At 37.4% G+C, this 24,514-nt stretch overlaps 5 protein-coding genes across 8 annotated transcripts; 3 read left to right on the forward strand and 2 right to left on the reverse strand.

Moving 5' to 3' along the window:
* Positions 1-1,014: 1,014 nt before the first annotated feature.
* On the forward strand, positions 1,015-3,876 carry LOC109165147 (5'-methylthioadenosine/S-adenosylhomocysteine nucleosidase 2). 2 transcript variants are annotated; one of them, XM_019313794.1, is made up of 9 exons: positions 1,015-1,195; positions 1,306-1,369; positions 1,739-1,830; positions 1,942-2,048; positions 2,186-2,260; positions 2,688-2,762; positions 2,857-2,949; positions 3,363-3,591; positions 3,687-3,876. In XM_019313794.1, the coding sequence occupies exons 1-8, from the start codon at positions 1,084-1,086 to the stop codon at positions 3,558-3,560; spliced, it is 816 nt and encodes a 271-aa protein (XP_019169339.1). In that variant the 5' UTR covers positions 1,015-1,083; the 3' UTR covers positions 3,561-3,591; positions 3,687-3,876. The 2 variants fall into 2 exon arrangements, with proteins under 2 accessions (XP_019169339.1, XP_019169338.1); XM_019313793.1 differs by having other exon boundaries at positions 1,024-1,195; positions 3,363-3,876.
* Positions 3,877-4,068: 192 nt separating this feature from the next.
* On the forward strand, positions 4,069-5,681 carry LOC109165141 (type III polyketide synthase B). The gene is made up of 2 exons (XM_019313787.1): positions 4,069-4,391; positions 4,486-5,681. The coding sequence occupies exons 1-2, from the start codon at positions 4,211-4,213 to the stop codon at positions 5,475-5,477; spliced, it is 1,173 nt and encodes a 390-aa protein (XP_019169332.1). The 5' UTR covers positions 4,069-4,210; the 3' UTR covers positions 5,478-5,681.
* A 118-nt stretch (positions 5,682-5,799) lies between these two features.
* LOC109165145 (putative ER lumen protein-retaining receptor C28H8.4) lies at positions 5,800-7,404 on the reverse strand. The gene is made up of 6 exons (XM_019313792.1): positions 7,059-7,404; positions 6,782-6,981; positions 6,551-6,691; positions 6,381-6,461; positions 6,173-6,297; positions 5,800-6,078 (listed from the first exon to the last, which is right to left on the reverse strand). The coding sequence occupies exons 1-6, from the start codon at positions 7,279-7,281 to the stop codon at positions 6,030-6,032; spliced, it is 819 nt and encodes a 272-aa protein (XP_019169337.1). The 5' UTR covers positions 7,282-7,404; the 3' UTR covers positions 5,800-6,029.
* Positions 7,405-7,459: 55 nt separating this feature from the next.
* On the reverse strand, positions 7,460-10,392 carry LOC109165140 (probable alkaline/neutral invertase B). Of its 2 annotated transcripts, none has more exons than XM_019313786.1 (5): positions 10,067-10,392; positions 9,239-9,686; positions 8,616-9,047; positions 7,945-8,503; positions 7,460-7,824 (listed from the first exon to the last, which is right to left on the reverse strand). In XM_019313786.1, exons 2-5 carry the CDS (start codon positions 9,632-9,634, stop codon positions 7,535-7,537), a joined length of 1,677 nt encoding a protein of 558 aa, XP_019169331.1. In that variant the 5' UTR covers positions 9,635-9,686; positions 10,067-10,392; the 3' UTR covers positions 7,460-7,534. The 2 variants fall into 2 exon arrangements, with proteins under 2 accessions (XP_019169331.1, XP_019169330.1); XM_019313785.1 differs by having other exon boundaries at positions 9,239-9,689.
* Positions 10,393-14,980: 4,588 nt separating this feature from the next.
* On the forward strand, positions 14,981-24,323 carry LOC109165139. 2 transcript variants are annotated; one of them, XM_019313782.1, is made up of 10 exons: positions 14,981-15,346; positions 15,462-17,061; positions 17,594-19,021; positions 19,412-19,782; positions 20,198-21,894; positions 22,542-22,962; positions 23,147-23,306; positions 23,520-23,623; positions 23,722-23,813; positions 23,904-24,323. In XM_019313782.1, exons 1-10 carry the CDS (start codon positions 15,084-15,086, stop codon positions 23,978-23,980), a joined length of 6,213 nt encoding a protein of 2,070 aa, XP_019169327.1. In that variant the 5' UTR covers positions 14,981-15,083; the 3' UTR covers positions 23,981-24,323. The 2 variants fall into 2 exon arrangements, with proteins under 2 accessions (XP_019169327.1, XP_019169328.1); XM_019313783.1 differs by having other exon boundaries at positions 15,238-15,346; positions 15,457-17,061.
* The last annotated feature ends 191 nt before the right edge of the window (positions 24,324-24,514 follow it).

Genomic DNA, 24,514 nt, shown 5'->3' on the forward strand with positions numbered 1-24,514 from the left:
AGCGGAATCATGATTCCATGGACCATTTTACATATTTGTGTGAATCATAAATAAAAAGTATATTTTTAATATACTAAAAACACATTATTTATATATATAAAGTATATTATTTAAAAATATATAATTTTTTATATATTATCAAATAATGTACATTCAATATATAAATAATATACTTTTAGTATATTAAAAATGTATATTACATCCACGAGTTACATAGTTACGTGGACCAGCGTACAATAATTTGCCCTATTAGCCTATGAATTTAGCGTGCGACTTTTTAGCAAAAATAGGGTATATGAAATATGTTAGTCGTTATATCGTGGACTGCGGTGCATGTGCACCGCGGTCAAAACGGCGTCGTTTCTTTAAGTAAAGAAACGACGCACAGTTAATTTTAACGGAACGCGCAGTTAATTTCTAACTGATATTACAGTATATCTAAACTGACACTGCTTCACGTATTATTTTTATATTATCAAATGAAACTGTAGTTATATCAAAATAATATTATAGTTGTGGTGAAATGAAACTGCAGTTTATATAAAATGAAACTGAATAACATTTCACATATTTGAGTGTATATTGTACAATGAAGTTGTAATTATATCAAAATGATCATGTAGTTGTGTTTTAATAAAACTATACTGTATATAAAATAAAATTAAATAACATTTTAACATATTTGAGTCTATAAATATCGAATGAAACTGTAGTTATATCGAAATGAAATTGTAGTTGTGTTGAACCGAAATTGCATTGTATACAAAATGAAACTAAATAACAGAGTTACTTTTTGCGGAAGGGTACGGAATTACGGGAAACATATGCCGTTTCTTTTCATTATCATTAATTAAAACGACGTCGTTTTGATTCGCGGTGCATAATCGATTATGCAGAGTGGTGTACGATATAATTTGCCCATATATGCCTGGTGGGCTGGTGGACCCGTCTGGGAAAGAACAGCGGTTTCTGATTCGTTAATAGTCACGTGGGCCCCTCGGCTCGCCCACAGACTTTCGTCGGGATGCATCCGTAGAAAGCAATCACAGAAGAAGAAGAGAAGATCTGGTGAGGCAAATCAGAATGGCTCCTCCGGAGGACCAATTGGAACAAGTCAAGGATGAGTCAGCCGTCGCCGCTTCTTCTCATTCTCCGGCCGATGACCGCCCCGTCTCCACCATCGTCTTCGTCATCGGTACTCCTTGTCTTGCCTCTCCCTCTTTCCCCATATTACATATGTGTGTGCGCTTTGACACTTTTTTTTTTTGCTGGTGACTGAGCGAAATGATTGTGGCCCATGTGCAGCTATGCAAACTGAGGCGCTACCTCTCGGCAATAAGTTCCAGCTCGTCGAGGATGTTGATCCGCCGTCAGTTTTCTTCCTCCTGATTTTTGTGTTTAGTTTCCCTTCTTTCATTTAATTTGAGGGTTTCGTTATTTCCTGCTAATTTGTGCTATTGACTATCAGAATAGTGTGTCAAGACCGATAAAGTTAGGATTTTTATAGTACAAAACAGTGAAGGAACATATACGGAGTAATAAATTTGACAAAGCTACTACAGTTTGTTATTCCGTATATTAATAATAATTGATTTTTCCCTAGTTTTCGACTTTCAAGTTAATAATACTGTACAATCCTTATTTTTTCCATTGTCCTTTCTAGTTAGCCAAAATGGTGCTTGATGATATTTTTCCTGCTGTTTCATATTAATTCTAGCTTATTATTTGAACTAAGCAGGTTTCCAAAGGGAGTTCCTTGGGTGCGGTATTATGGCAACTATAAGGATCTCGAAATGAATATTGTCTGTCCTGGAAAAGATGCAGTTTTGGGTATTACAAATTTTCTTTATTGTTGTTAATTTTGTTACACTTCAATTCAAATATCCCTGGTTGTTTGATCCTATGTTATCAAGTAATTATGTGATAATTCCCTTTGTTTAGGGGTTGACAGCGTAGGGACGATTTCTTCGTCTCTTTTGACTTATGCTTCTATCCAAGCATTAAAACCTGACCTCATCATAAATGCAGGCACTGCGGGTGGGTTTAAGGTACATGTCCTTAAACAACAATAAACTTCTCATGAAGTTACTAACTACATCTTTCTCAGTTTTCCTGCTGTGTAATGCACATCTCTAGAATAAATTCTGTTAAATATAGTTTTGTCTTGATTTTTAGACATTTACAGGCTAAAGGTGCTTCCATTGGAGATGTATTTATTGCATCACATGCTGCTTTCCATGATAGAAGAATACCTATCCCAGTAAGTTACCATCTCAAATAGGATTTTGTATTTGGATCTTATAATATGCCACTATTGAGAAAGGAGGAATGCTATTTGCCAGCATTTTTAGGTTTTGGACAAAAATGGGTGAGAAAAGTCTCTTTCTCCTGTACTTGACACATGTTTACTAGTACTCAAGTCTAGATACTGGGATCACTGGGTGTTAATGTGAAGGAAAGCTATTGTTATCAACATTTTATACTTATTTGTATTAATAAATATCCCCTTCATGGCGTTGAGGGTATAACTTCATGATTCTATAGGTGAAGAACTTCATTCATTTTTTTATCCTATGAAGCCACACTGAGGATTACTTAGTCAGTTTATTGACTAAATAAATGTTTCTCTTATCAACAGTAACTTGATCACTAAATCTTAATTAATCTGCCCTTTCTCTTTCCTTTAGGTATTTGATTTGTATGGAGTTGGCTTGCGACAGGCTTTTCCCACTCCTAATCTCCTGAAGGAACTTAATCTGAAGGTGGTTTTTCCTCACCTATATTTCTGGAATTTTGGTGCTAACTGTGAAAACCATTGTTTTTAAATTTTCAATAGTACATGCTTGCATATTTCAGGTTGGCAAACTGTCTACTGGTGATTCCTTGGATATGTCCCCAGTTGATGAATCATCTATCACTGCTAATGATGCAACAGTTAAAGACATGGAGGTATGTTTTTAGTTTCTACTATACTGTGGCGTCGAGTGATGGGCCTATTACTCATGCCCATCTTGAAAATTCCAAATTCGTGCTTTTTTTATGAGCTTCTACTATGGCCCTCATATTTTTACTTTTTGGTCATCAATTCATTGGTTATTGCTTAATGTTTTTTCACCTATTACCTCCTGTTACATAAAATGGAGTACTATTTTGTGAATTACATTTAAAATTTGGCAAGTAGTGAAGTTTGTAAAGACTTGGGTCACTTTTGCAGTTTTGCATGTACCATGCTGTATTGCTGTGTGTATTGCTGTGTGAAATTAAGATCCATTAGATTTTCTCTGCCAGTTTTGGTAAAAGTATTTATATTTTCCTTATAGGATTTGTAAATGCTTATTGGTTTCATAATATCATGTTTTCAGGGAGCAGCAATTGCATATGTGTCAGATCTTTTGAAAGTCCCTGCAATTTTTTTGAAAGCAGTGACCGATATTGTGGATGGTGATAAACCAACAGCAGAGGAGTTTTTGCAAAATTTAGCCGCTGTAGCTGCTGCACTTGATGAAGCTGCCACCCAAATTGTTGATTTCATAAGCGGAAAATCTCTATCTGAACTTTGATTTGGACCATGATGCATCAAATTAATCAACTGGATTACAAATTATGGAACTCCGTTCTTATTACCCATCAAGCGTTCATTCAACTTCTGGGAAAATGGCAATAAAATTTGTGTGCGATACTGTATTCTGGCTCCATATTATGTACACGTAACAATGTATACACCTGATAAATATCCATTCCATCCAGTCCTTGTCAATCTGCAACCAGCTATCTAGCTGCATACTTGTTTACAGTAATATATATTATGTACTATGTATTTGTATGACATGGTTCAGAGTTTGGAGTGTTATATGCAATTGTTTATGTTTCCAATTAGCTTTTCCTTTTGCAATGAATCTTTGTTTCTGCAGGGCATATAATAAGAGAAAATAATTAAGTTGTGAAGTTGATTATACACTTGAACTGCAAGAGGCCTACCAAGCTTGCACAACCAAACTCTTTTTCTCTGTTGATGTTCATGAGCTTCTTACTCCTCAACTAATCAATTTGAAATCCATCTGATAATAGCACTACTTCCATACTACAACTTACTTTATTGAGAGCCACTTTGTTGTGCAAGTATATAATAGCATATATTTGTGCTTGATAATTGAAGAGGAAAAACGCTTATTGATTCAGCAACCTGTTTGTGAAGAGATTAAGAGAGAGTATGGGGTTTGGAGATGCAGTTTTGCAGGGAGGCAAGAAGGCTAGCCCAGGAAAAGCTTCGATTATGGCTCTTGGCAAGGCCTTCCCTCACCAGCTTGTGATGCAGGAATTTCTGGTTGATGGGTATTTCAAGAACACCAACTGTGATGATCCAGTCCTAAAGCAGAAACTGACTCGACTTTGTAAGCAGCTATTATATTGATTGTCCTTTGTTTCTTTCTTATGTTGTTTTGGAAACTAAACTTAGTATAATTTGTGTTGAATCTGGCTGTGCAGGCAAGACAACGACTGTGAAAACTAGGTATGTTGTGATGTCAGAAGAGATCCTAAAGAAGTATCCTGAGCTTGCCATTGAAGGGCTTCCAACAGTGAAGCAGAGGTTGGATATCTGCAACTCTGCAGTTACCCAAATGGCAATTGAAGCCTCCTGGACTTGCATCAAGAAATGGGGCAGGTCACCAACAGAGATCACACATTTGGTATACGTTTCCTCGAGTGAAGCGCGGTTGCCGGGAGGCGATCTTTACCTGGCAAAAGGCCTCGGGTTGCGCCCTGACACGCAACGCGTCATGCTCTACTTCTCTGGCTGCTCCGGGGGCGTTGCCGGCCTTCGTGTGGCCAAGGACATTGCAGAGAACAATCCAGGAAGCAGAGTTCTTGTGGCCACTTCAGAAACCACCATAATCGGGTTCAAACCTCCCAGTGCGGATCGCCCCTATGATTTAGTGGGAGTGGCGCTGTTCGGGGATGGGGCGGGCGCCATGGTTATCGGCTCAAACCCGGTTCAAGAACTCGAAAGGCCGCTGTTTGAGCTGCACACTGCTATACAGCATTTTGTGCCGGACACGGAGAAGATCATCGATGGGCAGCTGACTGAAGAAGGCATAAGCTTCAAGCTAGAAAGAGAGCTTCCCCAGATAATCGAAGACAACATTGATGAATTCTGCGCGAAGTTAATGCGGGTTGCTGGCTACTCTCATAAGGACGACTTCAACAAGCTGTTCTGGGCTGTTCATCCCGGAGGGCCTGCGATTCTCAACAGACTGGAAAAGAAGCTGGAATTGTCGCCGGAGAAGCTGAGTGCAAGCCGGCGAGCGTTGGCTGATTATGGAAACGCTAGCAGTAACACGATTGTATACGTTCTGGAGTACATGTTAGAAGAAAAGAAGCGGGAATCAGAAGCAGAAGATTCCGATTGGGGTTTGATACTGGCTTTTGGGCCTGGAATCACTTTAGAGGGAATCCTTACTAGGAATCTCACTGCCTGAAGCCTGAAACAAACATCATAGGAACTTTAACTAATTTGTTTTCCGGTTTCATTACGTATCAACAAAACATGGGAGTCTGAAACCTCTACTGCACTGCAATTTATCAATCTGTAATCCAGGTTTCTTTTTGAACTTCCCTCCTTTAATTTGCAAGATGCTCAAAAGATCATATCATATGAACAATCAATAATCCAATGACACAATTAAAAAAAAAAAAAGAAAAAAAAAAAAAGGGAAAACTAGAAACCATTTTACATGAATATTTACCATTTATCAATTCAAACTACAAAAAGCCATTAAAAAGGAGCATAGCAGCAGCATCTGTATCATTCATTGTGTTAAAGCTAAGCTTTGACATCGATCAAGAGATCATTGCAACTGAAATACATTCTCAGATCATAAGTTAGCGTTAATGAATCAAGTTACTGTTATTTCCAGAAAACCAACTAATTTCAGATACCTAAGATACATAAGAAAAGCCATTGCTGCATGCACAAGTAAAAGTGACCGAGTACACTTGACTATTCTTGCTATTTCACGTGCAACCGGCCATTACACTGCTCCAGAAGGAAGGCGCAGCACAAGCTGTCCTCCAAAAAAACTGCGCAATTAAAACACAGCAGAATCAGCAAATCACCATAGTAAAAGAAAAGAAAAACAGTGAGCGAAGAAGGATAAAATTAAAGATGGTTTACCTTTGTACATAGTAGTAGCAGAAGTCTGCTAAGATGAAGGTTTGAACAATTTCTGATATAAGGACCATAGAAGGCCATAAACCATGACCCAGAGCTACAAGGAGATGCCCACGACTATCCAAAACCTGACGAGAAAAGAACATGTCAAAACACAAAAGCTGGATCTTTAATTTGTTCTAAACACTATATTTCAGAAGCCTAGCCAAACCTGTAGAACCCAGTGAGCACAGCTTAAGAACCTTGCAATGCCCAATGCAAAAACATAATGAGCTGTAAATGGTTCAATAATCTGTGAACAAAAAACAAAATTATAAAATTAATCATTTGGATTCGATCAACTTATCCTCCCCGATTCGATCAAAAACATTTTTATGATACCTTTGTGTTTTGCATCACATGGAGTTGAGGTAGAATAGACACAGCCTCCAAGTAGACACAAAAAGCCCAGAAGATCCTGTTTACAATGTGGTGTGATGTAGTTGGGTGAACTAGTAAAGCTAAAATGGCACAAGGGACAACCTGCATACAATCATATCATAGCATAATCAGAAGGGTATATATAGGACACTAATATCTTTGTTTGTGCAATAATTAGATGAGGGGGCTCACCACATAATATAATGGTAAACTGTCTTTGTCCTCCATGTCACTTGTTTTTAGATTAAAACGTATCATATAAATAACCCAGAGTGTTGCACCCAGTGTAGCCAAATCAAGAACTGTGTGTATATCATATTCCATCACGAAACTGCAGTAGAGTCTGACAGCTAAAAACATAGCTGTGAGCTCCTGGGATTTGAGTGAAAGCCCTGCAATGATTTCAACCATATATATATATATATATTCAGATCAGAGAACCGATATCCCAATGGGAAATTGAAATTACCATCGCAAGTTTTTTCTTTCATGAGCTTGTAGATGAGGACTGATATCCCAATGGAGTGAACGGCCTCGGCCGCAACAAAAAGATTATCGTGATCGTGGATGATGGCTCGGAGCAGGACAAGTGTCGCCATTCCGGCGACCACGGCCAGGAAAGCTTTCACCTTGGGCGGTTGCCGGCGGAGCCATGTTATCACGGCGTAGATCGGCCTCCGAGGAGCCTTCATTGCTATGATGCTGTTATACCGGAGTTAGTTGTATATGACTCTGCTATTCCGGAAATGGATCACTACTTACTAACCACCGATAATAACGGTTTTTTAGTTATTACGAGCTGAGGCAGTTAACTTTTAAGGAAAAGATATCAAAAAATATAATGGCCGGACAAATGAGACACTACTAACATAGTAACGCGCAACAAAATTCTTGTTTGAAAATCCTTGAAGTTATCCAATGACATGTCAATATCTTTCTAAGCTACTAAAATGAAAGTGATCTTCTCAACACAGGTTTCATTTGCTTGTCTTCTTCAATTGCCACCATTCCTAAATGGGAAGGGTCTTCAAGCATCATCTTTGCCACCAAGTATCCAGCAATGGACCATGTCTGGTTTTTACGAGCCTGCTTCCCAACAAACCGACCAAGCTTTCCATCATAGTATTCTGGCCAACCATCTTTAGACAGCTTCGCTTCTGCCAGCTCAATCGCCCGCCTTGCAATCTGAGGTCTCCCCGTCTTTATGCACGCTGCTGTAAGTAGCCATAAAAGCACTGCACCCAATAATTTAATTATATCATGCATTATATTATATATGTGGATCAGTTCTTGAATATAAGAGTGATACTGCTAAAACGGGATTAGTCCCCAAGATATTCGAGTAAAGTAAATACCTGGCCATGATCCCCCATTGTGATAGCTCCATCTGGTGTTTTTTGGATCGCACCCTGTTACAATACGCCACTCGTGTCCCTCTATAGCAGGATAGCAAACTTTGAGAGGCATTTCCCCTACGAGCTCACCCCAGCGTGATTCAATAAGATCCATAATCTTAGCTGCCTGTTCAGGAGTTGCTAAGGACGACAGAATTGCAATGCAATTTCCCAAGCAAAACCAACGGAAATCCATGTTTGAAGGCCCAACGTTGCCAATAAAGTAGCCACCGTGTATTGGCATGAAATCGAATATCCATTCTGGCAGAGAATCTGGAATGACATTGAACTTGTTGACTGCAGTGTGAGAGTACTCCTCCGTTTTATATCGATATATATCATTCAGTTGCTTTAAATCAAGCCAGAAGTAGCTCCTCATGTGATAGCTCAAAGCATGCAATCTCTTAACAATTCGTTCCATGAATTCTTTCCCTTCTGCATCTTGCTTGAGTAATAGCAGTGCACATCTTAAAGCCATGAAGAAAAGTGCTTGAATTTCTATTGGGTATCCATAAACACCCTACAAACATTTTTATGCATGCCCCAACATAGTCAGTGAAACCCGAAATATCTATTGCTCTAGAGAGTGTTATATGTTAACAAAAGGGAAATAATAAATGAGACAAGCTCACCATTCTACGATCAATCATAGAACATCCATCAGCACAAAGAAGGGTTGGAAATGTGTCAAACCCCTCTGAAAGGCAAAGACTGAGTATCAGGCGCATGCCCTTCTGGCATTCAGGCATCTCGGCCAAGGAAGAGTCACCAGTAGATTTTGTGTATGCTCGAAGTAAAAAGATCCACCAAAATCCAGAATCAACAGGAGCCACTCTTCCTATTGCAGTCTCACCAAAATCCGCCATTAATGTCTCTGTGTTCCTCACTGGATCATGGAGTACTTTAAAACTAGCAGGCATTACACCCTCTGCCAGTTGGAATCGATCTATCTTCTTCTCCCATGATTGAAGGCGTAGAGTCTTCAAGATAAAGTTTCTCACGATTTCTGGTTCCCCATTCATAAGAAAAGCCAATGCACTGGGGACAAAGTCTCTCACAAACACCTACATACTTAAAAGTTCCATGTGATATTGATGCATAAAACTTAAAATTAAAACTGCATCAAGTGTTTTATCTTACTCAAAGACAGTTAGTTACAGATAGACTTAACCAGTTGAGACAAATTATAATGTTCATAACCCCAACTATTATAATTTGGTATTTTCACGGGAATGGAGAGAGTATAGCCAGTCACCTGATCATAGTTAAGCTTCTCATCAGAGCTATCCGATGCAGCAATTGTCCCAACAGGCTGCCCACGGAAATACACCAAGGAGTGTCTCAGACTCTCCCAAGCCTCAGAAACCATTGGATGTGGCTCCCCAAGGGGTGACCTTGGAGTTGTGAACCCAGACCTTTTGGGTGAAAGTAAACCATCAAAGTGGTCTGAGAAGCGATGAAAGACGTCCGATCCAAAGGGGGGAATAGGAGAAGTCAATGACCTCTCATCAAAGGAGCTCTGTCTCTCAATGTTCAAGTTTCTTGGCTTATCCGGTAACGTAGAAAAATCGAACTCTTCCAATTCTGCCATACCATTTGTAGAGTCCTTCAGACTCCCATTCTGAGTCACTTCCTCATAAGGCATAGACATTCTTGACAATCTTCAGTAATCCCAAGAAATCAAATCACAAGCCCTGGAGAATCTTCTGCATTGAACCCAGAAATTCATGGAGAATTTCCAGTCAAACTAAAATTTAGCACATACATTCGCATACTCACAACACATGTCACTTGGACAACATAACAGTAACTAACAGATCAAGGAAACAAGTCGAAACCCAGAAAATCAAGACTAGTCTCTTTTCATTTCCATGGCTTTCCACTTGCGAGCTAAACGGGAATGAAGAAAAATAGAATCGACAGACTCAATCAAGAAAATCAAACGGAAAAGAACAATCATATCAAGATACTAGCGATGTATATTACCAAGTAAAATGGATGCATGCATGTTCAGCAGTACAGAGAAAGCACGATTCATGAATCGAGAGAAGAACAAATAAAGTATAGAGCCATACATACTTACATGAGGTCTAAAACTCCAAGGCGTTAATGGAAGCACAGAAGAGTGTGAGGGGGAGCGAGAGAGCATCTAGTCTGTTACTTTACAGAGCTCAGACAGGACAAGGAAGAAAAATGTGGACGGATCCGTTAAAAACTAGCTAGTGGAATCAAACGTGCTGATTGGCAAACGTGGAGATTACAGATTAGCTTTATATTAAGGTGATGATATTTGGTAATCTTGAATTCTTGAATAGTAAAGATTCACATAATCACATGTGAAATTGAAATTATATTTTAGTGGCTAGACTAAAACTCCATCCATACACCCACCCTTATGGTTTGAGCCTAGCAAAAATTGAATTTTAGAGAAGAGAAAAAAAAAAAAAAATAGCAATCAAATTGGCCAGTTTCACGTTAGTTCGACCGGCAGGCGGCAGGTTAGTCACAATCAAGAAAGGCACTGCAAGTGATTACACTTTAGGTTAGACAAATCTGGAGCACAGCACACCCTTGTGGCTCCTCCTCATGTAGAACATGTGAACTGATTGTTACAAAAAGGTGGCTTTTTTGATCAAAACAAATATGAACAAGATTGAAACTTCATCTACCCACCATCTTCCCACCTACCCACTATCCAAAGAATTGAAATTTGGTTTCAAATTTTCATCTTAAATTATCCCAAATGAGCTATAATGAAGCAGGATTAATTGGAGTAAAATATTAATGGTGACATAGGAGTAGAATAAAGAAAGCAATAATGCAATGGTCTGTTGAAAAACCAGAATCATTGAGACGTACGGGCGGGGTATATGTGTCATGTAGTGCACGTGTAAGGGACACGGGATCCAGAGGGCTGGCTGAACCTGAACGGTGATGGTGAGATGAGTCCTCCAATTTGCACTAACGAACAAGAGACTTGGACTATTCATACATAATGATTTTCAGTCTTCACTCCCTTTTTAAATGCCTTCTTTTAACCGTACAATACTACCTTTATTATTGTAAACTAGTTTTTTACACGCATTGCGCGATTGAATAATGCCCAATGTTTTTTTTTTTTTAAATAAATAGTTTAAAGTATATCAAAGCAAGATTATATTGGATTGTTCATGCATAGATAATTGAATGTTAAATTTGCGTATTTAATTAGACAATTCTAAGTTTATACATGCAAGTTAATATAGTCAAGATTGATTATAATTGTCAATAAAATAATTGTATAGGTATACTTGAAACCAAATACGGGACATAAGGGAGAACAAATAAAAATTAGGGCATAAAATATTAAATATATACTAATATTGAAGAGCTAACTACTGATTGCCAAACAAGGACATTGCGAGATATTTTCTCACTTCAATTTGTTGTGTGATTTGAATACTTTTTTGTCAATAAATCCCTCAAGTAGTTCATATGATTGGCTTAATTTTTTTTAAACAATTATTATTATTATTATTATTATTATTATTATTATTATTAAATATATGTATACCCTTAGGTCATTTTACATGTTAATCTAAACAGCTAATTTTTTCAAATATCTTTTTACCAACCGTTGATATAATTCGCTGGTCAAATTCGCTAATATAATCCGCTAACGCTAACCGCTAACTGCTAATTGTCAAACAAGTACATTGCGAGGTAGTTCTCATTTCAATTTGTTGTGTGATTTGAATATTCTCTTTGTCAACAAATCACTCAAGTAGTTAATATGATTGACTTTATTAATTATATTTTTTTAATTTTTTCATGGTATTAATAAAATACTTGGTAAATAAATATATATGATTATTTTGTATTATAACTTTGATATTTAATTAAAAAATAGTGCACAAAAAAAGATAATAGACAATGTAGTGAATATAATCAATTGATGGATTTGAATGTATAGAATTTTTTACATTGGAGAAATATAAAGACAATATAACTAATAAAATTATTTCTCTTAATTAATTTATTGATAATGAATAAATTTTTTTTAATAAAGACATTGTTGGGACAATGTAGCGAATATAATCAATTGATGAATTTGAATGTAAAGAATTTTTATATTGGAGAAAAATAAATACAATATAACTAAATAAATACAATATAACTAATGGAATTATTTCTCTTTTTTTTTTTTGAAAGTTACTGACTCTATTACATTGTAGTATCTGTTCATATACTTTCTCAACCTACTGAAACACTGAGGCTTGAACTCATAATCTTCCAAATGGAAGTCCAACCCGAGTACCATTAGACCACATAGTCCCGAAATTATTTCTCTTATTTAATTTATTTATAATAATTTTTTTTTTAAAAAAATAAAGACATTGTAGACACATAATTCTATTCTAAATTAAAGAAATGCATATGTATTATTTTTTTTGTTGTAGCTACTAACTTATTATTTAATTTAATAAGACTAAAATAGAGTACTAATTATGCCAATTTTAATTGGGATGGGGTTCGAACCTAAGACCTTTCTTATTGAAATCAATGAGTAAGTTAACGGTGAACTAACAGAAATTAACGGAAAAGATAATATTTAACGGAAAAGTTAACGGATAATCATATTCATTAAGGATAAATTAGGAAATTTAAAGGAAAAAAAATAAAATCTGATCAATCTGAGCCATTCATTTGATTAAAAAACTTGACCGCCATTTTTTCTACCCATTATAGGCCTAACTCTCTTGGGCTCTTATTAGTATATATATATATAGTAGATAGTAGATATAAAAAAAGTGTTTATTTTAATTTTTGTGTATAGACTAATTTTGTATCTTAACCATTTCCATACTACGACAGTACGACATATATATGTCATGGACGAAATTAGTTGACAATTTCTTGTCAAGATGAAATTGTAGAAGTGAATAAACTTAGTTTAGAGTTTGGTTCGAAATATATATATATTTTTTTTGGACAAATTGCTTCACCTAAATGGTTGTGATTTATTTATCTATATTTTATAATATAAAGTGATTTGACGACAATAGTTCAAACTTCAAATCTAGCGTTTAGGTGTTATGAAAAGAGGAAAAAAAACTGAATTGAAAAACAAAAATATTTTATGAGAGTAAAAGAAAGAGTACATGAAAAAAATTGCATCTAAGAAAAAATAAAAGGAAAAAATCAAGCTATAAAATTGGATAACTTGCTAATGATCTAAATTGTGCAAATTTGGTAGGGATGCATCTATGCCCAAACTGGGTCATTCCTTATTCCGGCCACTCAAATCACGAAACCAAAAAAATTGCCCATTTTAGTCTCTAAAAAGGTAGAAGTAGGTGAAGAATAATTATCCTACAAAAAAAGTAAAATATAATTATCTTACCAACCTTGATTCTGGCTAACACCATCTTAATTAAATTTGTCGCACATGATTTCATAATATAATTTACTTCGCTTATGTGAGTTGTAAATTATGTGGGGACATTCCACTAGACAAAATTCACTATTTCACAAGATAAGACCTAGTGTTAAGGGTTGTTCTGGTAAATATTTCACAAGAGAGACCCATGTCATAGACTGTTTTTTCGTGACCGTGCGAAGACCCAAAAGAGTGTGAAAACGGCCAACTGGTTACCAATGCCATGCAGGTGAAGGGGGCGTCAATAGTATTAAGGGTTGTTCTGCCTTAGATGCTAAGGTCTAGCCGAGTTAGGCACGCCGACCCGGTTAAGTTTGGGGAGCCTGTCGCTAGTCTTGGACTTGACTATGAAGGGGACTTGATGCGATCGAAAGGCACAATTGGTTGAGAGCTATTGCCGCTTCCCTGATGAGCCCATGGCAGGGCGAAACCAGTGTGGTGCGTATGTGGGTAAGGCTAGTCCGCTGGGCATGAAGGGCCTCGGGACGCCGCACAGGCGCTGTGCGCTGCGCTGGACTCTATGCCCGTGTCAAAGTGGTATCCGAGCAGGACGTACTTATATTGTTGCGCGTTATGGTGGGATCCTTAGGGGTGAGGATTATGCGAGCACGGTGGCGCGAGAGGGGATGTGCATGTGCTGATGACGGCTCCACTCTGTTGGTCCGCAGGGGGAAGATGGGTCCTTTCGAGGAAAAGGGGACTCGGGTGGCCGCCAGCTCAGTCGGACTACTCTTCGTGAGATGTCCTGGCATTAGCGGCGCGCATGCAATATTAAGTACGATGATCCTTGGGTGGAGTCCTTCTCCCCTAACACGAGGGCGTGCTAGATGTTGGGTGGGGGAGAGTGTCACAGACTGTTTTTCCGTGACCGTGCGAAGATCCAAAAGAGTGTGGAAACGGCCAACTGGTTAGCAATGCCATGCGGGTGAAGGGGGCGTCAATAGCGTTAAGGGTTGTTCTGCCTTAGACGCTAAGGTTTGGCCGAGTTAGGCACGCCGACCCGGTTAAGGTTAGGGAGCCTGTCGCTAATCTTGGACTTGAATATGAAGGGGACCTGATGCGATCAAAAGACACAACTGGTTGGGAGCTGTTGCCGCATGGCAGAGCGAAACCAGTGTGGTGCGTATGTGGGTAAGGTTGGTCCGCGGGGCATGAGGGATCTCGGAATGCCACACGGGCGCTGTGCGCTGCGCCGAACTCTATGTCCATGTCACCCAGGTAATGATTACGAGTTTGTTTTGGTTTCAAAAATAATAAATATTACAGAATATTATTAATTATATACTACAGAGTATATATTATTATGTACATGGCTAATTTTTGAACACTAAAATACTTTAATTAGACACTTTTTCGTTATATAGCTAAATTACATTTTTTACAACCAGAGTTTATTATTCCACTATTGTTGTACATTACTAATACATTTATGGTCAAATTGAAACGTATAGGAGCATAGGACCAAATAAAAATTTAATTTCAATCTATAGGAAAAAACAAAGAGGAAATTATCTAGGCTTAGAGATAATTGAAGTCCTATCGTGACATGAAGGCCCGATATATATGGGCTTGGAAAGCAAAGTACGGAGCCCAACTCCGTAGTAACTTCACCGTCGGCTTATTTCGCGCCTCCGCGGCCTAAAACCCAAAACCCTATGATTTGCTGCTCGAGGAGCTAACTATGGCTGATTACCAGTCTGAACGCACGACGAAGATGAAGAAGACGAAGAAGAGAAAGTTATCAACTTCCAGTGGAGAAGAATTTTATCCACAGCCCGCTAAAAGCTCCCGTATTGACATATCGGAGCCGGAAAGTATTGCTCCTTTAGAGTCCAGAGCTGAAGCAGATAACACGGAAACGAGTTTACACCTTCGAGATGATCCACCATGGAGGAACCTACAGCTCATCATCTCTCTGCAGAATAAAGATATTTCTCCTTCAATGTCTGTGACATTCCAGTTTATGTCTTTACTTCACTTTTAACTGTTTACATATCTGAACATGTACGTGTATATTTCTGCGTGTTTCTGCCTGATAAATAAGACACTTCAAGTGCAGGAAGGTGGAGCTTGCATTTCATTATGTGAAAACGAGGACAAGCGAGGGAGCGGAGGGTAGCAGTCAAGAATCAGAATCAGTTAGCCTTCCCAGAGTACTTGTTTTCCTCAACAATTGGGTCCAGACAGTGATGATCTTGTCTGTAAAAACAATTAGCTCCGAGGGGAACAAAAATCAGTTGGAAACTGCTGCTTCATGTTTAGATGATAGATGCTGGCAGGTTTTCAGGTTCTGCTTGGAGGAATCAAAAAAGCTGCATGTTGCATTGAGTTTCTCAAGAGACTTCTTACGGGTTATTCAGTGCATTTCAAGGGATGTATTGTCACGTCTAAATGCTGCTTCTTTGTGCAAGGAATCAGTGCTGAGTGGGGAGGAGTTTGAGTTTTACAGTATGGTGCTTGACTGTATATCATTGGTCTTCACATCTCATGGGGGAATTTCTAATGAAAATCTGGACTTATGGGTTTCAGTTATTAATACTGTGCTAGAACTCATCCAAAAGATTTTTACCTTCAAGCTTGAGCACACCAAGACTGGAATTTTTGTCTTGCAATTATCCTATTATGTGCATGAGCCATTTGCAAAATTTCTAAGGGTACATCCAACACGTAAGAATGGTTTTCGGGACTTTGTTGATAAGCTTCTTGAGCCTATGCTGCTTTTGTGGGATTTGTTGCATCTTCATACTTGTAAAAGCAGTCCTCACTTGATAAGAGATCTATTAAAGTTGATTGAAGAAGTTTTGTCTCATGGGTTGTTCCACCCAATGCACATCGAGGGGTTTTTTGATCTGCAGAGTACAGCAAGGTATAAAACATTGGATCATAAAGACATGGAAATCCAAAAGGCAGTTATTAAAAGTTATCATAGGCACTTTTTTGATGCACTGGAGAAGACCATATCCAGGAAGAATGCATCAGCTGTAGGTGGTTTAGGAGTGCTGCTTGGCTTGTTTATTAGTTGCATCAGTAAAAACAGGGGACTTTCAGTTGGCAAAGATGGTTATACTTCTGAAAGCTCTTCTAGGAATTCCTTAGTTTCCGGAAAAAGTCATTGCACTTCTGGTCTGAATGCGGAAACAAGGAAGCTCTCTTTTGACTTTTTTGTACAGATCATGGAATATTTTTTATCAGAATTTAATACTTACTTGCAAGCTGAATTAGAGGATGGTGATATGCTTCTTGATGCTCATTGCAAACTCAGATCTGCCAATAAATTACTTTTTGCATTAATGCATGCAAGAGTCTATGCACGAACAGAGGATATCACTGAGGGGGCATGTCTTAATTTCCTGAGACTAGTTTATGATAGGATTATATCACTTTCTTCCAAAATTATTAGTATAATACAAACACCATTTGCTTCAGATAAAAGTGAGGTGCTGGTTTTAATAGCCAAGGAGGTTGTTCATGCTGTACATTACTTGTTGGATATTGACTATGATGCTATTGGAGATAATCTTGAAAGGTTATGGAGAACAGTATTTTGTTTTACAGCTTTTAGCTACTCTTTGATGGATGTGCCTGATCAGAATATGCTAACTTCAGAGATACAAAAGCTAGGATGTAAGCTGGTCCACCTTTATAATGAACTAAGACAGGTTTGCGAGTTTCTTTTCATCAGTTTGCACTTGAGTAATTCTAATATTGATAATTGAGAAAATACTAGGTCTTGTTTAGTTCCAAAATGTTATGTATGTTTTTGTATTTGATAACCTTGGACAACAATGTTTTCCATTTTCTGTTTTCTAAGTTGGAAAACTTGTTGACTTTGAACAAAACAAGAACTCTGATTTCCATTTTCTAGAAAACTGGAGAATTCTTTAGTTACTAAATGCCCCCTTAATGGTGCCTGAGTGACCATAAATGCTTTAAGGCATAAATGAAAGGTGAAATTCCCCCATAATATACAATTTGAACTGAATCAAATATGTCAAATATGGAGGAATAGATAATCACATTAAATTTTTATATTTATGTTTTACAAAATAAATAAATAAAATTTTGAAGACAGACTGGCTCAATAGATAGATTTTTACTAGTGCAAATGTGATTTATTTTTTATTTTTTTGGTTTTAAACCTTGCGCTGAAATATTTTGGAGATCCTCACTATATATCCATTACCACTGTAGGTGAATACAGCCATTTTTTCACTGTGCAAAGCAGCTAGGGATATGGTATCATTTTCTCCTGACAGAAATATTCAAACATATAAAGCTTCATTTGCTAATTCATTCAGCATGGTTTTATGCTGCCCTGAGTTCAGGCTTTCTATTGGTAATGCAATCAAGTCTGTACCAGAGGGGCAAGCTAGTGGATGCATTCGTGAGTTAATAGCTGATATTTCAGAATCCCTGGAGTGGATAAAAGCTGCATCTCTGTTTCCCGATAAAACTGACCAAAGAAAACAAATTCCCCATATAAGTGGCTTGCAATGCTTTGATCCACAAATTGAACTGTTGGGAAGAAGTTTATCTGAAGTGTATGTCCTAATTCTTGACTCATTGACAGTCACCACTGGAAATAGCTCTCTTGTCAGTATTTCTGTAAAGGATTTGATGGCACTTATAGGCACTAATTTAAGCAGCCTGGTATCAGAAAAGGTGAATAGTGTTGATGACTTCTTGTCTGTTGTTCTGGGGAGGACCCTTGATAAGGGGACTGGATCAGGAGATTGGGTGATGTCAACACACTGGATTTTAGTCTTCTTCTTTCGTATATATTTATCATGCCGAAGCTTACAACGGCAATCAATCAGCCTGTTGGCCCCAAATATATCAAAAAAGATGTCAGGAAAAATGGGGGATTCCTTTACAGCTTACTCTGGAAGTGAGTGGCTAGAGAGTACTGGTTCGATAGAAGAAGGCTATTTTTCTTGGATTATTAAACCTTCAGCTTCTCTTCTTGCTGTTATAAATATTGTTTCAGATGTTTATCTTCAAGATGCTGTGACGGATTGCTCTCCCCTTATTTATGTAATGAATGTCATGGCTCTCCAGAGGCTTGTTGATTTAAATCGGCAGATAAGATCCATTGATTATTTGCTTTTGAAGAATGATAATCTCACACATTCCAAGATTGTGGATGATGCTGGTTTGTCATTCTCCTGCAAAGATACCCGTAAATGGAAGATGCTCGTCTCAGATTTAAGGCATGAGGCTGCTAGTCTGACTAAATTCATAATGGGCTATTTAAAATTAGTGGCTAAAAATCAGTTGTACATCCCTTCATCAGAAGATGCATCCTCTAAGGACATTTTTCTCCAGCACGCACATAAATTTGAAGCATGGGATCTTGGTATTGGCTCCTTGAATGAGAAGTCAGTGCCATCTGCTGTGTGGTGGATCCTTTGCCAAAATATTGATGTTTGGTGTACTCATGCTAGCAAGAAGTACTTGAAAAAGTTCATGTCAATTTTAGTCCATAGCTCTATTCCCTGTTTAAGCAATGAGCTGAATGAAAACAAAATTCACATTAAGAAAATGGCAACTACAAGGGAAGTCAATATAAGTCAGATCTCATTGGAAGTATTGGGGAATAGTGTTCTATATGAACAAAGGGTAAGATGACAGCCTGATTTTCAAGTAATTCATATTTTCCTTTTATTCATTTATACTGATGCTTAAGCTTTGAAAGTTTGTCAGTATCATATGCCACAGCTTATGTTGTTTCACTTCTTGTTCATTATACTGATGCTTAACCTGAATGAATACAAAATTCACATTAAGAAAATGGCAACTCTAAGGGAAGTCAATATAAGTCAGATCTCATTGGAAGTATTGGGGAATAGTGTTCTATTAGAAGTTTTCTTGAATGTCTATAGAATGAGGTTAGAGGGACTAAATGCACACATGTAATGGCGCACTTTACCTTTTTTAAACGGTGTATTATCACAGAGATTTTGTTGGGAAACATAAGTGTTATAATTGTTCTAACTTCTCGTTACATAGTTTGTTCGCAGGAATATGACATCAATATTGTGCCAGACTCTAGAGAAGTCTGTGGCGTCACTGTTTTCTAGTTTGGGAGATGCAAATTTAGATTCTCCACCAGATTGGAGAAAGGTTGTGGATGCACTTGAAGATTCTTCAGCTATGGCTCTAAGAGACAAGAATAGGAAGAATACGCATTTGTTGTGGGTTGAGGCATTCTCACATTTGTTTAACCTACCAGCTGAACAGTCTGAAAAGAAATCCCCTTTTCATAAAATAGAGTTTACTACTTGTCAGACTGTGCTCAATCTTTTGAGTTGGATACCAAAAGGATATCTGAGTTCAAAATCTTTTTCACGTTATGCGACCAGCATTCTCAACCTTGAATGGTATTCTCAACCTTCTTGATCTTCTCATCTTGCCTATGCATTAGCGTCTTCCATAAGCGAGTGATGATGCCACTTTCCATTCCAGTTTGGGTAGATTGTAGTTTTATGTCATATATGTTTCAATTTTTGCATCCTGTGTAAACAAAAATTTGAATGGTTGGGTGACATTAGGATTCATTTGGTAAAAAAAAAACTATTGTCTGGAACTTTTGTTCTGGTAGTTTTGACTATAAGTAGAAGAACCCTGCATACCATTGTTCATTAATTCCTGAGAAATTGACTTGCATGTTTTTCTGCATATATACTGCCTACTAGAAAAATTATTTCACACATGAATTGATTGCCCTGTTAGCTTTTATCTCTCTTTTTGGTGTTCTGCTGAAGATTCACTGAGAAGTTGACTTGCATGTTTCAGGCTTGTAGTGGGCAGCTTGTTAGGTTGGCCTGACTCACTAACTTCATTTGAATGTTGCGAGCTCCTAAAGCTGTTTGTGTCCTGCCGTAGAGCCTTTAAATATCTACTAATGGAATCATTTGAGGAGAGGAGGGAAGGCTGTCAATCCACCCTTAGTCATGTGCTGTCAGATTTGTCATTTCCTTCAATATGGCTCATGAAGTCATTGTTTACTGTAATTGGGTTTCAAAATGCATTTTCAGAAGATTTTACTTCTCAGGTGGAACACATGATGTTTTCCTTGATGGATCACACATCAAATGTGTTTTGGACTCTTGTTAAAGATCAGTTTGAATGTGCTATTCTCTCATTGACATCTGCTGAGAAGCATTGTGATGAAAGTCCTACTGCTATTGAACATCAAGACTCTGATCTAGATGAATATCAACCACCTCCCAGTTCCCCTTTTAATGAGGATGCATTGAAAAGTATTGCTGTACTAGCTGAAACCTTAAACGAACACATAAATAGGTCACTTGACTCCTTGAATGGATTTCTCAGTAAAAATAAGGAAGTTCTAGCTGTGTCTCAGGAGTTGAAAAAAGTATCATCCATGATATCCTGCTTCCAGGGCTTTCTGTGGGGCCTTGCTTCTGCATTGAATGATATGGATGCAGAAGATTGCTGTCTAAATACAACATTATCAAGGTGCAAAAGTGAATCTATGTTCAAAATTAAGTCTTGCATTGACAGGTGTACAGATTTCATAAATAATATTGTACAGTTGTTGCTACTTGAAGGTGATCAGTTACATCAAAACTTGTCAAGTGCCCAAGGTCCTACAACCACATTACCTGCTACTGATATAATGAATGAAGGGATTCAAACTTTTGTGTCAATGAACTCACAGCCTATTGGTGTGAGGGGTGACTCCAACTATTGTGGCTCTGGGAAAATGTCTCCCCAAATAAATACAGATTTAGAGGCTCTATTGTCCAGAATTAGCACTGAACAAAGATGCGTAAGGAAACCTTTACTGCAGGCTCTTCTGAAGGGAGAAAATTCTGAAGCAGCATTTTGTCTGAGACAGCTGTTCATTGCTTCCTCCGCTGTCTTGAGACTAAACTTGTCGATCAACCATACTGCCTTATCATGGAGCTTGATTCCTTATTTAATTCAGATTTCAGAATCTTTGCTTTTGGAATTTGCTAGTGATGTTGGGGTAGTGCAACCATTTTCTCTTGTTTGCTTATATGGTGTTGTAAAATTTCTTGAAGAATTAGGAAAATACTTTCCTTTGCTGAATCCTTCATCTTCAAGGAATTTATACATCAAGGTAATAGATTTGCACTTGAGGGCATTAGGAAAATGCATATGTCTACAGGGCAAGGGAGTTACTCTAGCAACAGAAGAGACAGAATCAAGTACTAAGATGCTGAATTTCCGTGTAGAATTTGATCCAATGGAATCCCACTGGACATACAACTTGGGTGAATTAAAATCTCAATTAAGGGGCTCATTCAGAACTTTTGTCGGAAAAGCATCTGAATTGCATTTATTATCTGTAGTTCAGGCTATTGAGAGAGCAGTAGTTGGGGTGCAGGAAGGCTGCATGGTAAATTATGAAGTATGTACTAGAATTTCAGATGGGGGAATGGTTTCCTCAAATGTTGCTGCTGGCATTGAATGTTTGAATTTGGTTCTTGAATCAGCAACAGGTATCCTTCATTACTCAATTTCATTTATTGAATAAAAAAAAGAAAAAGAAATGCAATTAGCTAGTGATTCTGAATCCCTCTAGGAATGGCACCCTTCACTTTTTGACTTTCATTTCTTAGTATTTTCCACAGTTTCCTTCAGGTTGCTTGTAGATGCTAACTTTTGAGCTCCAGTAATTCTAAATATCTCTGCTTAATGCAATACATCTGCATTTGCAATTGGCTTATAACTTGAATACTGGAACCTTTAGATATTACACACGTATACATTTATATTTATGTATGGATGTAGATATGTTCATACTTTTAAAGCTTTTGATTTAAATCCACAATCTCGGGCTATTGAATGCATCAATTCACTTGATAAGGTTTTTGATTTTGTTTGTTTCTTATTGAGTTGTTGCTGGTTGATAATAAAGCTAGAAAACAGTAGATTCTTGAAACATTGCCTAGCCATTAGATAGATAAGTGTAAAATTGAGCTTAGCAAATTACACATAGATTTAGCAAAGTCAATTATTCTAAAAATTTTATCCCATCCCTTTGTGGAATCACACACCATTTCATGGTAACACTGCTAGTCATTATATGAGGCTTGAATTATCACCATAATTTTGAGGTCATAATGTAACTTGTTTCATTTTGTAGGACGCAAGCGCTTAGCCTTGGTTAAAAGGCATATCCATACCTTGGTTTCATGTCTAATAAATGTAGTCCTGCACTTGCAAGGCAGGAATGTATTCTGTATGAGTGTTGATTCTAGCAATTGTTTTGCTCATCCTGATTCTGGATATGTCATTCTTTTGTGCATTGAGGTTCTGATAAAGATTTGTGCCAAGCATGCCTTTTTTCAGCTGGAGAAATGCCATATTACACAGTTATTGCGTCTTCCTGCTGCAATATTTCAGAATCTTTTTCAGCTTAAAGAATTTCCAAGAGTTTCTACTGTTGAAGTAATTGATGAATCTTCTAGAAGGGACAGCAGCTATGCCATCTATCAACAGTTTCTCTTGAAGCTATATGCTGGTTGTTGCCAACTATTGTGTACTGTTCTTAAGCATCACAAGAGGTACTTTATATTCTCCCACTCTTGATTTATGTCAAAAGCAAGAAGTTTTAATCATGTAAAACGTTCTTTTTTTTTTTTTTTTTTTTTTTTTCTTTTTCTACTCAATATTTATGCCTCTTTTTCTCCCCCTCACCCTAATTATAACAGTTTCTTTGTCCTGATTACTGTGACTGTAATTTTGTAGTGAGACTCAGTGCGGCATTGCTCTCCTTGATGATTCAGTTAGCAAACTTCTTCATTGCCTGGAGATGGACACTGATTCCACTGTTTTGGGAAGTCATTTTATAAGGGAAGTACAAGATGGAGTAAAATGTGCCGGTTTTCTGAGAAGAATTTATGAGGAGGTAGGAATGGGATTTTACTATTGCATGCCATCAAGAACTAAACTGAGTATTGTTTATGCATATGATCAAAATGTTTTCCTAGATTTTGGGTAAATGGAGATAAAAGTGATTTGGATGTTCAACTCCTCAGTATACAAATGTTACAAGTAATATCCTTGTTGCTGACCAAATACCAATGCCTTAAAGATTCATGGTCATTTTACTGTTCTGCAGATTAGGCAACAAAAGGATGTTTACAACCGCAACAGCTTTCAGTTCTTGTCTGCATATATATGGGTTTATTGTGGATATGGTCCACAGAAAGCTGGCATAAGAAGGTTGGTGTTAACATTTTTTTTTCCAATTCTCATAACAAGTAGTGATTTCTATTTGAGTTTCTTCACTAAAAGCTCTTGCATTTATACTGAATTTGCAGGGAAATAGATGAAGCTTTAAGACCTGGTATATTTGCTCTAATTGATATCTGTTCGACAGAAGATCTTCAATATCTTCATACCGTATTTGGAGGTATACTTCCCCCCACCCAAACAAAAAAAAAAAAACTATAGGGATTACTATTGCCTAGTGCCTTAAACATTCTTCACTACTGTCTTGCAGAAGGTCCATGCAGAAGTGTCCTGGCATCTTTGCAACAGGATTACAAGCTGAATTTCCAATATGAAGGGAAGGTGTGAGTCTTCATGGAACCTTTGGATTGTCCCCCAAGTGCTAGGTACTGGTTTCTTCATATAAAAACCATTCTAGATGAATCAACAGTACAACTGTGAGCTTGTTGTCCACTGACACACTTTGAAGTTGGCAGCCTATTGCCAATACATACATACCAATCTTCAAATAGGGGTTTCACCACCCTTTTGTTGAGTCTGTCCTTTTAGGTTGTACACAATTGAAAAAGAATGCATAGAATACTATTTTCCTTTTTTGGTTTTCCAGTAGTGAAGAACACGGGTAGCCAAGTGGGTGGTAAATTTTGTCCCGTTGTTTGATAATGTTTAAATTTTTTGTTTTTGTTTTTAATGTTCTCACCTCGGGGTTTGATCCTGTGATCACCTATTTAGTATGATAACAATGGTGTCATCACACTATATAGAAGTTAGGGATATTAAGAAAACTTTCAAGTTACATTAACTTTTATTTATTCACTTTTTGTTTAAAAAATGTATTTATATAATGACATGGGAAATGATATGCAATCCACATTGTGATAA

This window comes from Ipomoea nil, unplaced genomic scaffold (genome assembly GCF_001879475.1).
Source record: "Ipomoea nil cultivar Tokyo-kokei standard unplaced genomic scaffold, Asagao_1.1 scaffold3069, whole genome shotgun sequence".
Classification (NCBI taxonomy): Eukaryota; Viridiplantae; Streptophyta; class Magnoliopsida; order Solanales; family Convolvulaceae; genus Ipomoea; species Ipomoea nil.

Bases quoted from the DNA above. Each gene is read 5' to 3' on its own strand.
- LOC109165140 (XM_019313786.1), bottom strand. From the start codon at position 9,634: ATGTCTATGCCTTATGAGGAAGTGACTCAGAATGGGAGTCTGAAGGAC. The intron at 8,504-8,615 runs GTGAGCTTGTCT...AAATGTTTGTAG, and splicing joins CTATGATTGATCGTAGAATG to GGTGTTTATGGATACCCAAT. The intron at 7,825-7,944 runs GTATTTACTTTA...TATTGGGTGCAG, and splicing joins CAATGGGGGATCATGGCCAG to TGCTTTTATGGCTACTTACA.
- LOC109165139 (XM_019313782.1), top strand. From the start codon at position 15,084: ATGGCTGATTACCAGTCTGAACGCACGACGAAGATGAAGAAGACGAAG. The intron at 19,022-19,411 runs GTAAGATGACAG...CTCGTTACATAG, and splicing joins GTGTTCTATATGAACAAAGG to TTTGTTCGCAGGAATATGAC. The intron at 23,624-23,721 runs GTTGGTGTTAAC...CTGAATTTGCAG, and splicing joins CAGAAAGCTGGCATAAGAAG to GGAAATAGATGAAGCTTTAA.
- LOC109165141 (XM_019313787.1), top strand. From the start codon at position 4,211: ATGGGGTTTGGAGATGCAGTTTTGCAGGGAGGCAAGAAGGCTAGCCCA. The intron at 4,392-4,485 runs GTAAGCAGCTAT...CTGGCTGTGCAG, and splicing joins GCAGAAACTGACTCGACTTT to GCAAGACAACGACTGTGAAA.
- LOC109165147 (XM_019313794.1), top strand. From the start codon at position 1,084: ATGGCTCCTCCGGAGGACCAATTGGAACAAGTCAAGGATGAGTCAGCC. The intron at 1,370-1,738 runs GTCAGTTTTCTT...TGAACTAAGCAG, and splicing joins GTCGAGGATGTTGATCCGCC to GTTTCCAAAGGGAGTTCCTT. The intron at 2,261-2,687 runs GTAAGTTACCAT...TCTTTCCTTTAG, and splicing joins ATAGAAGAATACCTATCCCA to GTATTTGATTTGTATGGAGT.
- LOC109165145 (XM_019313792.1), bottom strand. From the start codon at position 7,281: ATGAAGGCTCCTCGGAGGCCGATCTACGCCGTGATAACATGGCTCCGC. The intron at 6,692-6,781 runs GTGAGCCCCCTC...GATTGTATGCAG, and splicing joins GTTTACCATTATATTATGTG to GTTGTCCCTTGTGCCATTTT. The intron at 6,079-6,172 runs GTAAACCATCTT...TTAATTGCGCAG, and splicing joins TGCTACTACTATGTACAAAG to TTTTTTTGGAGGACAGCTTG.